Genomic DNA, 19186 nt, shown 5'->3' with positions numbered 1-19186 from the left:
AAATCCACATAAATAACAGAACTTAATAAAGTCATAAAAAACTTTTAAAATGGCACGCGTCCAACCACAAACCAACACAGGGAACATACCCAAAAATAATAACACGAGCCCTCAGAACATCCCGGCTACAACTAACATCTTCATAAATTTAGTTATGATTTAAAAGTATGCCATTCCTCATACACGAGCCCTTCAAGTTTAGAATTCCATGCATGTTTCGAGCAATAAATGAGAAGAACAGTGCAATGTAAGATAACGGAGCAATGTAAGATAACAGAGATAACGGAGCAATGCAGGAGAGAAGTAAAATATAGGGTGGTTAGTGTAATGGTGGTTAGTGTAATGGTGGTTAGTGTAATGGTGGTTAGTGTAATGGTGGTTAGTGTAATGGTGGTTAGTGTAATGGTGGTTAGTGTAATGAAGGAGAGGCACCACTATAATGCATTATTCATTAGTCATTAGTCATACTCAACATCTTTGCCAGCGTACCATGTAAAGAACCTATCTATTCCCCATATCACATCACAAAGATAAAAGACATTCTATGAAAATCATCGACCTATATCCACCATAATAGTAAAGGGTAACATTATACCACAGAGGAGAAAACATTACGCAAAATAAAATTTGATGAAGGAGTTCGGTTCATTCCTAAAAGCTGTTACAGTCCAAAATAAGAGGAAAATAAATGTAAAATGTAAAAGATGCTGCAAGAATGTGATACATTCAGTTAATCAGTTTTAAACGTGACACAAGACTAATACCTCTTCAACTGATCAGCCCAGATTCCATTCAGTTCGCTCCTGAGATGTTTGTTAAGTACAGGTTACCATTACAAAACAAATTACAATTACAGGAATTACAATTACAAGGATTACATTTAAATAACAACAAGGAAATACGTGTGATATACAAAACATATAAGTGCCTTTTACTGTCAGTAAATACTTTAGAATTCTACTTATGAATGTTGTTGTGATCAGTGAATTCTTCTTGTGAGAGCTGACTTTGTTTACCTGTTTAAAAACTTAAATCTCCTGAATTTCATAGCTTTACTCCAAACTTCAAGACAAAGCTAAACATCTTGAAAACCGTGCAAAGCAAAAATAACACACTCTAAAAATAGGACCTGTAAGTGTCTAGATAATGCCCTTATACAGCACAAGTTAAGGACTATGTGGTTGCAGGAAATGGGTGGTTGCCATGGCTACCTATGCAGACAGCAGAGGGCTGGAGCTATTGGAGGATTAATGGAATGTGTCCAGGTCTACTGTGTAAGAATGTGTATTCAGTATTATGTGAAAGACAAATGTTTTGGGAATTTACATTATATTGGTGTGGGTTTCAATTCTTTAGAGGTGAGCGTCATCATTCAGTGTTGTAAGGAATGTTTACTCAATATTATGCTTTATTGTACGAGGATCGTGTTTCAGGTTTGATACTTTCTGACAGTAATGCGATACTTCATTCTAAATCTAGAAGGGTGGCCGGTGGATTTCAAGAAAAATCGGTCGAATTTCATCCCGGATAAATCGCTTTAACAATAATTTCGGCGACAAAAAGTTTTCACCCAAATTTTTAAGACATATAGTTGTATGAACGTTATGAAAACTATGTTCATCAATTATCATTTGTGTGGCAATCAGTAATTACCATGAATCATCGCTATACATGCAGACTTGATGCAGTCATAAACCGGGAAATCGTGGAAAACCTGGATCGTCAATCTATTGCTGCGCGCGGTGTTTATTTAGCGCGCGAATATAAGTGTGAGACATGATTTATTTTATCATTTGGCAGACTATGCGCGTTACAAACATCTCATTGGACCATCGTATATGTTCGATACAGTACGCCATTTCGAATACTTTATTCATAATCTAATGAAGCACATTTATTGCATATCCGTTTCAATCATGATCATGAGAGTCTCACATTGAAATTAGGTCCACTATGAGAATTTGTGATGTTTTGTTTTGAGTCACGTAAAAGAAAATTACACAAATCCTGTTAAATCTTGGTACAAACTGAAGTGGAACATCGAAAAGGACAGTGAAATTGCATGGGAGATAGTAAGTTACATAGTTAATTGATATTGATGGATGACAGTGTCCAAGTATTTCAGAATAGTTTAGACAGATTATTGTTCTTACTTACATCAATTCCTCAAATTTATCGATGAGAATTTGTTTTGCGACTCGCTTTTCATCCTCAAACGTATCCAATCCTGAAACAAAAATATTATCAGCCCCATTAGTAACTACATTAGTAACTACCAGACATCAACATTTGAAATTACATTGTGTCCTTTAATCCCAATAATTATACAAAATTCGCGCAATAATTTGGTGTTGCATATTTTGTTGGAATGTAAAACAGCATACCAGCAAAACATGATATCCAACCAGCACAGGAATTTACTTTCAACATTATGACATGTTACTGTCACTAAATTAACTTTTGCTTGTTCACTTCTGTCGCACAATCACACACGACAGCAAATTAATCAAAATGTCAGGAGTAATTGGCCATGTCGCGAAGAAGCGTTTTAAAGTGTCAGTTTCAATAAATTAATATTTATTAATTATCAATATAGTACTGTTCTGGAGAATCAATAATATTGTACAAAATTCCGTTAAATTGCTAAATGAGTTGCTTGATTAAGTTACCGTATGGTTTGTTTAAGTTCCATCAGGCCAATAAAGCCTTACAATCATCTGCAGTCTGCACTGTAATTATTACAGTGAAGCATTTCAAAGATCATCCCATCCAGCTTTTTTAAAGAATTTAAATTACATATTATATAAATTATATTAACATAATGACACTACAGCCAGATCGGTGATTAGCGCTAAATTTGGATACCATTTAGTTGACATTTCCGACATTTGACGTTTATACTGGATCACCAGATTAAATATTATAGTGTAAAAATAGCCACCAATCTGCCCAGTCCTTCATTTATAATGAAATTATGTATCCGTACATTATACAAAAAAACAATTTTTTCCAGATTAAAACTGTTATTTTGACTGTTAATATAGAATATTCAGGACTGGCTAATACAAGTGTATCCATCGAGAGATATCAATCCATCAATCCATCGAGAAATAAACTCGAGTGTGACATGATCATTTAGAGTACAAACAATGGAAATACCGTTAATTTAGGTTACTTCCAATTCTGTACCATATTTGAAAACTAGGACTACAACCTTGAATATTATCTTACTAGTTACCATTCACCACAACATAATAATATGCGAAGTTGCACTCAATTCTTAAGTCTTAATAAAGTTCAAAAAGATAATAATATAATCAAGAATGTGATATCATATTCAACTAGGAATTAAAGAATTCGCCCAGGAATAATTAATGACTTCAGTGTACTGAAATCAACACGTCTCTCTGACTGTTACACTATCAGAATGTGTGAAAACACGTATTTTAATTAACTTAACGTATTTTAATTAACTTACCACTTTCTACAGTGTATTGTATGTCAAATAATTTGATCAAACCGCGGGATTTTATAATGACGAGTAGTCGAGGGAGGCTACCGCCAGAATTTTGTGTTGTGGAGATCAGCCAAGAAATGATTCTAGTATTCTACTCTTCAAGAGTTTAGTTTAATTGATTTTTATTCATTTATGGTAAGTCATCGTTATAGTGCTGCTTATTTATTTGTCAAGCAGAAGTTTCCGGTCCTTGCCAAATATTTACGTTAATTTTTGGAATGCAAAGATTAAACGCTGCCGAGTTTTAAATCTTAATGATACAAGTGGTGAGTTAATTAATTAATTAATTAATTAATTACACCTCAGTTAACTATCTTTATCAGCTAAAATATGGGACAGGATTCCCCCGGCCCCCCAGAGTTAATGTGTGTATTTTTAGTGGAGGGGCGTGGAGTGGGTAGTGGCTATTTTACTAAGTCACAGACCGTCACAGACTGTCACAGTTTAATAGTAGTCAGCAGGCCGGAATGGGATTTAAGAGGCTTAATGAAATAGCTTTAAATATCACTTTATTAAATAAAAGTATAAATACTTTATTACACACATTACATTCTCTCTCTCTCTCTCTCTCTCTCTCTCTCTCTCTCTCTCTCTCTCTCTCTCTCTCTCTCTCTCTCTCTCTCTCTCTCTCTCTCTCTCTCTCTCTCTCTCTCTCTCTCTCTCTCTCTCTCTCTCTCTCTCTCTCTCTCTCTCTCTCTCTCTCTCTCTCTCTCTCTCTCTCTCTCTCTCTCTCTCTCTCTCTCTCTCTCTCTCTCTCTCTCTCTCTCTCTCTCTCTCTCTCTCTCTCTCTCTCTCTCTCTCTCTCTCTCTCTCTCTCTCTCTCTCTCTCTCTCTCTCTCTCTCTCTCTCTCTCTCTCTCTCTCTCTCTCTCTCTCTCTCTCTCTCTCTCTCTCTCTCTCTCTCTCTCTCTCTCTCTCTCTCTCTCTCTCTCTCTCTCTCTCTCTCTCTCTCTCTCTCTCTCTCTCTCTCTCTCTCTCTCTCTCTCTCTCTCTCTCTGAATTTAAAAGGGTAAATTAATCGCGCTCTCAACCATCAGTTTTACTACATTTCTACATTTCCAGGAGATTAAAGCCGGGCACTGCCAAATTAAAGGGCCGAGGGCGGCAGTAATGGTTAAATTGTCAAATATCTCGAGCCTGCAACATTTAATAATGTAGATGCTTTCGTTGGAGGGCGGTGTCATCGCCATATGCCGATAGCAACACCCCCGCCCCCCCCCCCCCCTCCATTTTTAAAGTTAGGTGAACTTCAACGCCCAAGACTGACGCAAAAATGTGACAAAAAACTGTGACACTAAACTTGTCAACTGTATAACTGGGATACTAGTCAAGAAGTCAGTATACCTTATCGGACCTTATTTGGACGGACATTACTTGAACGCTGGAGGCCCTAGCGTACATCTTAATGTCCGTTCAAATAAAGTCCGTTCAATTAATGTCCGTCCAAGTTAAAGTCCGTTGAAATTTTTTCAAAAATTTTTCCATTTCGAACTTTTTGTCCAGAATATGACAACTTAGAGAACTTTATTGTGCCGTAAGTTAACGACGGAAAGGTTCTCCTTGGTCTTCCGGAGGCACAGAAAACTCTACTATTATATGATGTTTTCAAGGCCGGGGTCACTTGGCGGGAAAAAGTCAACGAAATTATGGCACTCAACAACATAGTTCATGAACTAGTCCCCGCCAACATGACAAACTTAAGTTCCAGCCTCTAGATATTACGGTAAATCGTGTTGCCAAGGACATTGTCCGACGTTGTTATAGCTCATATTACTCAGGGGCGGTAATGATGAGCTATAACAACATGTTAAGGTTAACCTTAAGTTGTCTAAGATAAAACCACTTCACGCCGAATGGCTTGTAAAAGTTAACACTGAAATGCAGGACCGGGATAGTTTGATAAAAAAGTTTCCATAAAGCTAGAAATCACTGATGCTTTAAGCATGGACTATTTTATGCACGAAAACCCATTTGATGAAGATGATATGTGATATTAGAAACTGATCATGTACACATATTTTAACATTTTAACTGCTTAATGACTGCTTTTCTTACTTACTGTATAAAAAATGAATTTAAAAATCATTTGCTGAAATTTAAAAAACGTCAAAAAAATTGAAAAAAATTCGGATTTTTGATGGTTTTGAATGCCTTCGAGCGTTCATATTAATGTCCGTTCATAATTATGTCCGTTCATGTAACGTCCGTCCAAATAAGGTCCGATAAGGTATATCCTGGTATTTACAGTGGCTTGTGATGTCAGTTGTCACATATTGTTTCACACGTGCCACATGTACCTTTTAGAGAATATAAAGATGCACGGAATGTTCTGGATAATCTGCAGCTCATGACGTTGGAACGATGTGATCGAGTAGTTTCTTTTTTTGTCCGCGCCTTAGTCATATTCAGTCGAGATAATTCTGTGTGTGGTAATACCAACCCGATTAGAACCTTTGAGATGCAATTGTTTATCTGCACCAGAAGAAACCCAAGATAAATGGGGTTCATCTGCATCAGATAAAATCTAAACAGCTGTGTGGTGAGTGTACCCCCGGTATGTGAGAACTGAGAATGTGTACCCACTATTCGTCCCCTCTCATTGTGGCAATATAAGTACACCGCTTTTAATATTTCAAAATCGAAGACCAAATTTCATCGAGCAGCAACTCTGCCTTCCGTTTTCAACCAGTCCACAACTGCATAACCTGCATCTTGGGCGGGTGGTGAATAAAGTACTTTACCACTCGCTAGACACACCTTTTATCAAGTTATCCATAAATAGCTTACGCAATAACACATTATAATATGCTGGAATATAAGTCTATACGAATAAATAAACTCCAAATCTGGGCTTCAAATACTGCAGCACAAGTTGGCAGCCTCTGTGGAGCCTGGCAGCCAGCCAAGTTGGCAGCCTCTGTGGAGCCTGGCAGCCAGCCAAGTTGGCAGCCTCTGTGGAGCCTGGTAGTCAGCCAAGTTGGCAGCCTCCGTGAATCCTGGCAGCCAGCCAAGTTTGCAGTCTCTGTGGAGCCTGGCAGCCAGCCAAGTTGGCAGCCTCTGTGGAGCCTGGCAAGAACAGAATGGTTGTAGAAGGGGGGATATTAGTGTGTCTGGAGTGTAGGAGACATGTTGATTTGAGCACACTTTGTGCACACTTGATGACGTGCTCAGACAATACAAACTGGAGTGTTCTATCAACTCCAGATTTGATTACAAGCTCTCAATCAATCAAGTTACATGTCAATATGTTCATATGTAAGCCTCTTGATTATATATCACTACATCCAAAGCCCGTTGTTTTTTCCAGAGTGGCATGAGAAGAGAAGTCCACGGGGGGGGATTTACCTAAAATCTAATTTCTCAAAGCTTTTCTGGAATATTCTGCTACCTAGCTTTGATTGAATTATCGAAGTGATACCACTAGTTAGGCCCTAGTGTTGACCTAGAGGCCTAACACTTGAAGTGTAGCCCGACAATCTCACATAACACTGCACCTGTAGTTTTGTTAGCATCAGCCACGGGGTAATGTTAATTTGGTTACATAAACAGGAGTTATTATGCTTATCTAATTCAATAATTCAATATAATTGAATAATTCAACAACATAGGCTGTCAGCTGTACCGAATATAAGTTTTATACATTCATTAAATTTTACATTCTATGAATATACTCATGAGATGCAGTTACGCGTTTTTTACGTCAAACTCTTAACAAGTCTGATTAAAAATGTTGTTCCGGAAATAAAGCTATTGTGATTATAATTTACCACTGACTTTTCATACCAATACACATATTCCTCGTGAAATTGTTTTGTTTACGTCACGACCCCGCACATCACCTATTGTGTTATCAGTGAAACAGTAACATCCGGAATAGTTTTGACAAAGCGGGAATTTTCCGGAAATAAGATGGTCTACCTGAGTGACTTTACTTCTGGCGGTATGTGGTCTACATACCGCCAGAAGTAAAGTCATTCCCAAAATAGGATGTGTTCCGGTTCCCTTAAAAAGTGGTGAAAAGTGAGTTTAGTCTGAGTTCTATGTTTTAGTAAAAATATACCAGATGACACAGTTACAATTAGCAATTAATAATTAAATAAGTGGTCAACGGCTGTAACGACTCTAATCATTCTATAAGATTTGTTGGACGTTCGTAGGTGCAACGTGAGCACTTTATCGGTTAAAAATTCTCAAGAAATATTTAAACAAAAAAACTCGAGGGGTTCCACAATATACCAAGTTGATTAGTAACTCATTAACCTTGCTTGTAACTCATATCAACCTCTCCACACTTAAGTTACCAACATATCCACACATTAGTTCAGATATATTCTATCTTTTTATATAATTATCATGATGAAGCCTAACCAGTCATATTATGTCTCATAATGTTATATTCTGACGACACACAGCCTTCAAACAGTGCCCAACCAACCAGAACCCAGCCAAGCTTGTCAAATAAACAGCAGCCGCGCTTGAATGTCACACGACAATTCGTTACTTGAACCGATATAACGTATTCAACCTATCCGCACATAAGTTTACCTTTAACTTATCAACATGTCCACAACCCAGCATGAGCAGATATTAATGCGGATGGCATTCAACCGTGTCATCCATCCTTTGTCACGTGACAGCCAACCTTTTCCATATGACAGCCTCGTCATGCACGTGTGACACACCAAAACCTGTTTCAACAACCAACATATAATGTTGACTCGCATATTAACTGATTGAGAAGTGAGGTATTTCAGCACATTAGATAATTGTGTAATCAACGATAATATTGACATTTCTCTGGCACCAGTCCAACAAGCAAAACTCAACCGATAACACGCACTGTAAATATGGACACGTGACACGCACTGTAAATATGGACACGTGACAGCGAGTAACCCATCCGCTTCCAGTTTTGACACCACTATTAGGTGTCAAAATGGTTCACCTCCCCACTAGTATCCACTGTGGCTATACTAAGATATCATGTGTTTATTGCTCACAGATATAGATACTATCCAGATCTATACTAGCAATAAGCACATATCTTAGTATAGCTACAAAACAGACTATTTTCCCTCAAGTACACACTCTATCAACCCAACATTTAATTAACGTGTACCAAGAGTTCCCTGGCACGAAGCCAACAAGCAAACTTATCCCTTTCCCATGAAACAGTGCTTCACCAAATAGTCCCAACTACATTCTGAATGTGATCAACAAAACAATATCATCATTTCTCTTGCCCATAAATCAGCCATAATATCTGGCTTTCTACCCTCAAAACACGTGTTTTATCTCCAATCTCTACACTTGTTCAACACTGTCCAGCTGCACGTCAAACTCCCATTAAACTCCCTCCCATTAAGAATGCAATGAATGTGCAGTTCCTGGAGATATGTGAGCTGTACTGTGATGACATTTGACACTCGCTGGAGCCCAGCTGCTGACAACTGTAGCCTCCCTGCCAGTAGTGCACTGTAGGGAGTCTATTGTAGCACTAATAAGGAGACGTGTGCCAGGATGCTGGGTAGATTGGAATGGAATTATACTGACGTAGGAGATTTCAATAGCGCAGATTTTTCACACCAAACTTTTGTATTCAGAGCTAGAGTGTTGTGCACATCTGAAATGGAGCAAAACTCAGTCGATCTTTCACTTTTGGCAGATTTCAAAAAGCCTGTAACAGCTCTGCGTACTCCACTGTAATGTTATTAATAATTATATGTTTTCATTCATTGATTAATTAGTTTTTTGCTAGGGCCCAATGTTATTGCGGGTGTGGTATTTCTTACTGCACACTACCGTGTTTTGGTTACCCCTCTTTCGATACATAATTTGGGTTTCGATATACTGGGATACTGGAAATTTGGGCTATATTGGTTTTCTCCTTTTATATCTGGGTTTATTTAAAAGCATTCAATTCTGTATAGTTCTGTATTGTTTGAAAAGATTTAGATTTTTTTTAATTTTCCAAAGTTCCAAGGATTTAATTCATCTTAGATTCTGCTCCACTTTTTCACCGAGCTTGATTCCTAGAGAACCACAATTGCAGCTTACATATTTCTATATTATTTCAAAATGGCATGTTAAATATGCATGAAATGATAGTAGAAACTGAATCCTGGTTTCAGTTCAAGAAGTAAAGGGTATCGGTTTTGGCATCTAGTGTGCATCATGATATTGTTAGGTTATACTATTGTACACAGCAGAGCTTTTATAATCATATTATTTGTGTACATATTTAAGGACAAACATATTTAGAATATATTTTACTTTAACTACAAAATATAACACTTGATGCAATAAGCTCAGAACTGCCCAGGATTCGCAGATATGCTCGGATATTACACCCTCCTGGAAGTGGTAATAGTATACGCTCATTACTACAGTGGTTTGTTTTGACACGTGATACTGATTCTGGGGTTCCACTGATTGGTTAATTACTGTCACGTGTCAGGAAAAACAAGAACCAATATCCAGACTTATTGGCACGTACAAATCTCCCTACAATAGGCTCGAGATATTGTATCTCACATACGTTCCTTAACATTAGATACAGTATTATTACTACTACAGTATTATTACTACTGTATAGTGTATATAACACAGTATTATTACTACTGTATATTACACAGTATTATTACTACTGTATATTACACAGTATTATTACTACTGTATTACATACAGTATTATTACTACTGTATATTACACAGTATTATTACTACAGTACTACTATACCCTTTACTAATTTACCCGATACCACTGTCAAGTAAGGAACCCTTAACTCTCTGAGAACCCTTACAACATACACACACTTCCAAATCATTAATCTCCCCTAATCCCCGCTATGTTAATGTACTAATATATACAGGAATTTGAATTAGCACTTTATTCTGCAGTCTATCTTAATTTGAGCAATTCAATAACTGTTTAATAGCCTTATAAATATTGCCAATTTGAGCAATTCAATAACTGTTTAATAGCCTTATAAATATTGCCAATTTCACGGGTTTCCTTCCACGCTTCGCTGCTTACAAACTCATCATTTTTACGTCAAGTTAAAGCTTTATAGGGTTAGAATACCGTAAAATACTTTCAGCACTTTTATATAACACATCGTATAGGAAATATCTCCATTTTTTATAATTATAAATTATTATATATTCACTAAATGTTTTGTTGCTGCTGATAGTTGCTGCTGATAGTAATCTGATAAGCTGATAACGCGCGGCCTGACCTGCCTTTTAGCCACGTCTTGTTAACCAGTTTACATCCTACACCTACTTTTACACCCTCTATACCATGTCTTCTGAGCCTAGTTCGAGTCCTACTAACCTAAGCTTGATCCCCTCGAGTCCTCTGGAGTCCCACAGCCCTACCTCTAGTTCGAGTACCACGACGCAGAGCGACACATCTGAAAAGGGGTTGCTGGGCAGTGGTGCCCCCACCACTGCCGCAGATCAAAAACACTGCTCGGCAAACCCTCAAGCTGAAGGTAAGATAAACGTCGTAAATCACAGTACGCAGACAGAGTTTGTTGGCTTTTGGGTACCTACTTTTACGCCAGAAACTTGCCTCGAGCTACTGCCGTCACTTACACCGGACCAACTTTATCGTGAATCTTTAAGTGCCGGACTCTGTAAATCTACAAACAAAACGCTACGAAAACCATACGTGACAGCAAAGCTAAATCTAGACTCTAGATACTATGATCATCTTATCAGTAATCCAACTGATAAGCAGACTATACACGATAATCTAACCTCCGATTTTTGCATGCTGCTGGAAAAAGCCGAACAGACGCTTGACGAATACAAGGAGGTGATAAGGAGCTCTAGTTCTCTCGTCGCTAGGAACTCTACTCCCAACACTACTTTGGATCCCTCAACCTTCGTCACAGGTTCGCCAGCCGGACACGAGGAAGTACTAGAAGCTACTCCGGTAAGAAGTTTGCGATCAAAGTTTGAGTTTGAAACGCATAATGTTTGTGATGGACTGGACTTTCAACGCATAGGATCACGTGACGTCTCTTACTTCGGCTCCAGTAAATACAGTTACGGCAGTATTACCCATCGCGCTAAGGCCTACCCACCATCTGATCACGCTGTAAATAAGATACTAGACTGTATAGCTGAGGAACTAGACGATCCCACCTTCAATAGGGATAACGTTACTTGCATGGTCACTAGATACCAGACAGGCTCAGACTCTATCCCGTTTCACTCGGATAATGAAACAGGCTTAACGGGTGAAATCATCACTGCCAGCTTTGGGGCCACTCGCACCTTAACTTTCCGTAACATAGTCACTGATGAGCGACGTGAACACGAACTAGGGAATGGCACAGTGTACGCAATGACCACAGAGTCTCAGTTTTTCTGGGAGCATGCGATACACCCCGAACCTGGCGTCACCTCGTGTCGTGTGTCAGTGACCTTTAGACGCATAGACAAGCCCATGCGCACGCACATTCCTAAAATCCATGAACCGTCAATAGCACCATCCGACCCCCTGAAACCCTCCAAACAGACTGTGCTATACCTTACTGACTCTATGATACGTAACACCCCATCATCTTTCCCCTCTAACTTTCGTGTCATAAAGCGTGACATGTACCAACTCACGGACTTAATGAAGTTTGAAAATTTTTTTGAAAACTGCGATTATGTGATTATATCTTCCGGTATTAATGATTTGTCGAGATATGACCATAGAAGCTATACACTTTCCCGTGAAATTAGGGACAATTTTAACTACTTGTTTGCTAGATACCCAAAAACAGTGTTTGTTTTCAACTCCCTTCTTAGAACGAGATTTGCATGGTTAAATAAAGAGGTTGATTTGTTTAACCGCTGCATGTTTGACTTTAGTCTGATCGAAAATCGTAACTTTTGGTTTTTCGACTCCCACCATATTTGTAGTGTGATATTTAACAAAGGGTTTGAGATTTTAGATAGATCTGGAAATGGGATTCACATTACTCAGCTGCCCAAGAGTGAGATAGCTAACTGTCTGGTGACCGGTGTTCAAAAACTCTCTATGCGAAGCGAGAAAGTTCGAAAGCACTGGCCATTAAGGCGGGAGTTTGTCTCGCTCTTGCCTGGTAACTAACGGTTAAATACAAACTCACAAAGCCGTACCCCCGCGCCAAAATTTTCACAAAATTTTTACAAAATCTTCAAGTGATTATAGCTTATGGTTATAATGAAAACCCTCGCATAAAAATATATAGTCATGCCCGTGCTCTTATCAGCTTATCGTAAGTTACTATAATTCTTGCCCGAGTTTTTTAAACACTTTAGAATAGTTCTGAAATCAGTACCGCTATCGTAATATTGTAATATTGTAGACTACGTTACGATTCTATCTACACACAGAGCTGTATAGTTCTTGATAGGTAGGTCTAACAAGTTTTCTTTTTCTTCTTTACGCTTTCTCAGCACACAGTTTATTCCTCATTCATTCACACGCACACACATTAGCATTTTATACATATTCTTAGACTGTACAAGCTATTCTATACACCATACTATACACTCTTATCTATTTAATATCTTACTTAATTATTCACAGATATCTGGTATTTACACATCTTGAACAATGGTTGAACCTAGTTTCAAATCACAATGCTCAAGTTGCTTCGGGTGGTCTTATGCTCCTAGAAATGTTTTCATTTGTCCTGTATGTGACAAACCAGTTCATAAAAAATGCCTCAAAGATTATCTTGGTTGTATTACATGCTGTCTAAACCTAATACCTGGCTATAGAGTAACTTCCTACGAACTTAATGATAATTACAATACAATAACCCCCACTTTTAACCCCTATATTCGTTCTCACGTACTGAATCAAATAGGCGAACTTACTGATGAAATAGATTCCAGCGAAATCGATCTCAACAATTGTATATCGGAGATATTGGTTAGCTGTAAGTACCAACACCCTGATAATATCAAGACCCCTAGCAATCGCGAAATTAAGATACTTTCGTTAAACGTTAGATCACTCGTGAAGAATATCTCAAATTTTAGAGAAGAAATAGAAACATTCTCCAAATTTGACCTCATCTGCCTCAATGAAACCAACTGTAAAATTTCTAATCTTCCTAATGGTCTGAACAACATTGAAATCGAACAGTTTTACGAGCCCTTTATCAAAGAACCTGCACGTAAATCTGGAAAAGGAGGTGGTCTTGCGCTCTATGTAAACAAACGCGTTTGTGATTACGATAAAATACAGGAACTCGAACTCAATCTGAGTCCAGAAGAAGTTACTTGCGGAGAATTTCAATTGCTTAAAATCAACAATTTTAAAAACGGAAATAAGACAAAAATCATCGTAAATTTCTACCGCTCGCCATCCACAAGCCCTAAAAAATTCCTTGAAAAGTTTGAAAACGTGCTCAGGGGTCTTGATAGACACTCCAGAAAGCAGATAGTCTTCCTGGGTGATGCAAATATTGATCTTATAAAATACGATACCGACGCTTACAGCCAGGATCTTATAAGCTTACTAGAAAAATATGGGTTTGCCCAGACTGTCTCCAAGCCTACCAGGGTAACTGACCACAGTGCAACGCTTATTGATCACGTGTATACTAATCACGTGACCAACGTTATTAGTTGTAATGTCGTGACGTTGGATATGTCAGATCATCTCGCGGTTAGCACGACCATTAGTTTAGGAGCCACACCTAGTTTGAACGAGCGATTCCGTAGTCAACGTGTAAAGAACAACAACACTAGCTTGAAATTAGAGGCCCGTGTATTTAACGAAGCTAATCATGCTAAATTCAAAGAGCTTATTGTAAGTGAGACCTGGGATGATGCTAGCTCCTCAACGTGCGCTGATGAACAATACAATTCCATCTATCAAACGTACATGAAACTATACAATACTGCATACCCCCTGAAGCGCGACAGTTCGAGAAGAAAATTCGAAAGAGCTGACCCAAAGCCTTGGATCTTACCCTGGCTTGAGGCGGCATGCAACCGCAAGAAGTTACTTTTTTTTGAAAAAACTATAAATCCATCACAAAAAAACTGCGACGCGTATGATAAAATGAAAAAGTTTTGTCACAAACATGTGAATCTAGCCAAAGAAAAGTACTATAAAAAAATGTTTGACAAATACCAAAACTGCTCTAAAAGTCAATGGAAAATTATCAATGGCCTCCTGAACCGTAACAGAAAAAAGTTCGGACACACCCGTCTGAAGGACGACGATGGCACGATTATAAGCTCTGATCTGGCAGTCGCTGAGAAATTTAACGGCTACTTCTCCGGTATTGCAGCCAGTATCAAGAGGCAAATCGCTGCCCGTCGAACCTTTGACCCAGGTGGTTTCAAGCATTTTCTTAAGGCTTCGTGTAGTAACTCGATGTTTCTTAAGCCTACATCACACGGTGAAGTCCAAAAGATAATATCAGGGCTTAAGAACAAGTCCACACTCGATTGTAAAATTGAGCCATTGAAAATTGCAAACAGCTGCGAAAACTTTACCAGGGCACTAGCTAATGTCATTAACTGTTCGTTCTCCAGTGGTACCTTCCCAAATGCTCTAAAAACTGCGAAAGTCGTTCCTATCCACAAAGGTGGTTCAAAATTGGAAGTAGCTAATTATAGGCCGATCTCTCTTTTGGGATCATTCTCGAAAATTTATGAGAAACTTATGCATGCTCGTGTTTTAGAATTTTTAGATAAGAACGATTCTCTTTTCGAAAATCAATACGGATTTCGGCCAGGAAGATCGTGCGAACATGCACTGCTCAATGCCCAAAATTCTATACTACACTCTCTGAATAAGAAACAAATTTCCCTACTGCTCCTGCTCGATTACAGTAAAGCCTTTGACGTGCTTGATCATGAGACCTTGCTTAAGAAGCTTGATCATTATGGGATCAGGGGAGTCGCGCACGAATGGTTTAGATCTTACCTTTGTAATCGATCTCAATACGTAACTTTAAACGGAACTTGCTCTTCTAGCATGCCCATAGTTTACGGCGTTCCTCAGGGTAGCATTCTAGGACCTCTCTTATTTGTAATTTATATAAACGACCTACCTGGAATTAGTGATTTTGCAAAGTTCATCCTTTATGCCGACGACGCAAACATATTAATTAGTGGAACCACCCTAGAAGAAATACAATTAAAAGCTAATCAGCTAATTTCACGTCTTGTAGATTGGGTAGGTGCTAATGGGCTATCTTTAAATGTAAAAAAGACGTGTTACATGATTTTCACTAGAAAAAGAATCGACTTCAGCGGCTTTAATTTGTCCATTGACAACACTGTAATCGAACGTAAGACTGAAGCAAGATTTTTAGGAGTGATCCTAGACGAAAATCTCACTTGGAAAAAACACATTATGGCAGTTAGAATAAAGATGGGTCGCTACCTCGGAGTTATGTATAAGCTAAAGCACCTTCTACCTATCAAAGCCCGCCTAAACATTTTCCAAAGCCTTATCCAATCCCATCTAAATTTCTGTTCTTTAGTGTGGGGATTTGCCTCAAAATGTCACATTGAATCTCTGTTCACCAAGCAAAAGCAGGGAATTAGAGCTGTTATGTCAGGATATGTAAATTATAGATATAAAGACGGCAATCCCCCGGAGCACACAAAAAGTGCGTTTAGATTGCATAATATCCTAACAGTCCATAGCGTCATTGTAAAAAACGCTCTTATTCTACTACACAAAGTAAGGAACATGCCAAGCCTTCTCCCTAAATCCATTAAAGAACTTTTCCCTCACGATATTCCCACCTATAATTCCACATACGAACATAACCTTTCTTGGTTCACAACTTACAACGGCCCAACATTTAGAAATACTCTTTTCTTCAAAGGACCCATGCTCTCTATTACAAAACAAAGTAAGGATATAACTATTCCAAGTTCTACCTTTTCAATTGAAATCTTTAAAAATTCAGCTAAGCGCGAACTCCTCAAGCTGCAAAGCTCAGGAGACGATGAAAATTGGCCAAATTTCTTACTTTATAGTATACCTGGGCTAAGAAAGTCTCAAAGAGAAGGGCGGTCGCAAATAGACTACAGCACCGAGTTATAAGTAAGCGACAACGCGTAAAGAAAGATCACTCGCGACAAATGACTATGATCTCTTATCAACAACATATCATTTTAATTTCACTGCCATTTATATTGCCGAATTTACATCTGCCGCGCAAAACTTTTTATCTATTATTACTAAATAGTAATTAGCATGTTTACAAATTGCGACTTCAATTAGTTTTGCAGACCGTTAGTTATACTTATATAGTACTTTTAGTAGGGCATTTATTTTAATATATTATATTTTACATTATTATATTTTAGTGTGACTTCTATAATTTCATTTATGTAATAACCATTGATTAATAAATTGCGGCACACGCCAACCTCCACCGTGGGGTTTCAAAACAAACAATATTCGGAGATTTCTTTCTGTCTGTCCATACGACCGCCCAGGTGCGAATTTTCTAGAAATAGTTAGTCGCATAGTAATGGTGTTGGAACGCGCACTTGCACGTGCAGACATTTTTAGAGCGACATCATGATATGTTTTGTTGTGATTGGTGTGTTTAATAAACAATCTGCTATAACTCTGATTATAGTTAGGATAGAAATTTAGTCAATATGTAAAAAATAATTTGATGACCAGTGTACTTGTATTAAGAAATAGAGTTGATTAGATGACAAAAACTTTGACAATGCAGGACAGCAAGATACTATGTCATCATAGTTGTTGAGTGCCAATGGATCTACCAAAATAGGTTTCTCAGTAGACCAAACAGATAGTTGTTACTGTAGATAGGTTCCGACAACAAGAGTGCTGCAGCCGGCCCGCTATCAGTTGATTAGATACTTGATAAACTGTAATCTGTATGGTAAGTCTGCCAGAACTGTGTTACATTGTACATATTACATCTTATAATATTACTAACATTAGCATAAACAGTAAATAATGTATTTATAGTGTGAGCTGAGGAGTTCAATAATATCGCCATCACATACTCAGCTGTTTAGTTGGAACAGATATTTGTAGTACAATAATACCAAGAGTAGTAGAAAATGTAACAGAGCTATACGAACTTTACAATGATTGTTACAGTGTTACACTTAAATAGTTACACAGTGTGTGAGTAAGACTCTACAAAGAGGATAACATTACCTTATAAGGTAGTGTTACTATTGCAACGCTACCATATAAGGTAATGTTATCATCAGATAATCATTTCAAACCTCAAGCTAACCATTTACACAGTGTTCTATTACACACACACGCCATTGTGTTTTACAGTTTTACTATGTAATACTCAATACTGCCTCGCTCTGTTACCTTCTTATTCAGGGCGGCTAAACAGTCACAAGCTCGCGCGGGAAGCTGTGTCTACATAGTAATTAGATAATTGAGCAGTAATTGGTCAAAGAAAACACATACTGATGTTTCTAAAGATCAATAATTGGTAAAAGTTGCGAGTTCCGCCAAATTCCAACATATTTCCGTTCCAATTTCTATTATTTTACCGATCTTTTACTGTCAACTTATCTTATTATAGAGCACACAAAATGCTGTCTACATAGATAACCACAGATAATTGGTCTATAATTATATAATTACAGTTCTATACTCTCTACTCTCTAAATTACAGACCATCCTTAGTCTAGATCTGATCGGAAATGATAGCTAAATATACCCCTGTAACCAGTATTCTGATAACATATAGTAGTAGTATAGTAGTAGTATCAGTTATTATTTATACATTCTGCATATATGCAGGTTTGCAGACAGCTTGGCTCAATTATTAAAACTTTGTAGCTGAGATGATTTGGCGCTGGATTGTGTAAGAGTAATTTTACATCTTTACCAGTATAGATTAAATAGAATTTGTAATGCCAGTAAAGCAGTAATGTAATTAAAATATCAGGATATATACACTATACAGTTAGTATTGGTATCTAAAATATTAAATATGGTCCTGGATTATGGGGAATATTCAAGCTATAAATTTGACACACGATACGATTTAGTCAAGATCTTAAATCTGTTAATATGTCAGACTAACTTTACAGCTTTACCATTCGTAATGGTTTGGCACAGAGACTGACGGATTTGACGCGCATTTTAGAGAGATTCTCTCTTACAGTGTAGCAAGTTATGTAGCAAGATGTAGCAAGTTATATAGCAAGATGTAGCAAGATGTGGCGAGATAACTGTTACTTTGAAACGTTTTAACATGAATAAAGGCACGATTGTAACGTGTGGGTCTGCTGATTGGAAGTTTAAAATTCATGGTTGTAAATAAGAACCCATTTAAAGCTCATTGCTAAAAGTGTTAAACTTAACTTTGTAACATTTTGTGCAGACAGAAAAATATAACTGTCAGGTTGGAGAGATTGTGACTGAGTTTATCTCTGACGGCCACATTAGTATTAAACTACATACCTACCACTACATACCTACATTATACATACCTAAACTACATACCTACCACTACATACCTACATTATACATACCTAAACTACATACCTACCACTACATACCTACATTATACATACCTAAACTACATACCTACCACTACATACCTACATTATACATACCTAAACTACATACCTACCACTACATACCTACATTATACATACCTAAACTACATACCTACCACTACATACCT

The 19186-nt window shown here is 37.7% G+C and overlaps 1 protein-coding gene across 20 annotated transcripts in view; it reads right to left on the bottom strand.

Moving 5' to 3' along the window:
* LOC134822305 (rho guanine nucleotide exchange factor 11-like) overlaps positions 1-19186 on the bottom strand; it is a 70726-nt gene that overhangs the window by 27218 nt on the left and 24322 nt on the right. For 12 of the 20 annotated variants that reach the window (XM_063833263.1, XM_063833264.1, XM_063833271.1 and 9 more), the window contains exons 7-8: positions 2158-2227; positions 765-803 (exon numbers count right to left, since the gene is read on the bottom strand). In XM_063833263.1, coding sequence (XP_063689333.1) covers positions 765-803; positions 2158-2227 — 109 coding nt within the window. The remainder of the gene's footprint in view (positions 1-764; positions 804-2157; positions 2228-19186) is intronic. The other 8 variants (XM_063833267.1, XM_063833280.1, XM_063833281.1 and 5 more) reach the window with 1 other exon arrangement.

Source organism: Bolinopsis microptera, chromosome 10 (genome assembly GCF_026151205.1).
Source record: "Bolinopsis microptera isolate Bmic1 chromosome 10, MBARI_Bmic_1.0, whole genome shotgun sequence".
NCBI lineage: Eukaryota > Metazoa > Ctenophora > Tentaculata > Lobata > Bolinopsidae > Bolinopsis > Bolinopsis microptera.
The sequence above is the reverse complement of the archived record's forward strand: the minus strand, read 5'-3'. Positions and strand labels throughout refer to the sequence as shown.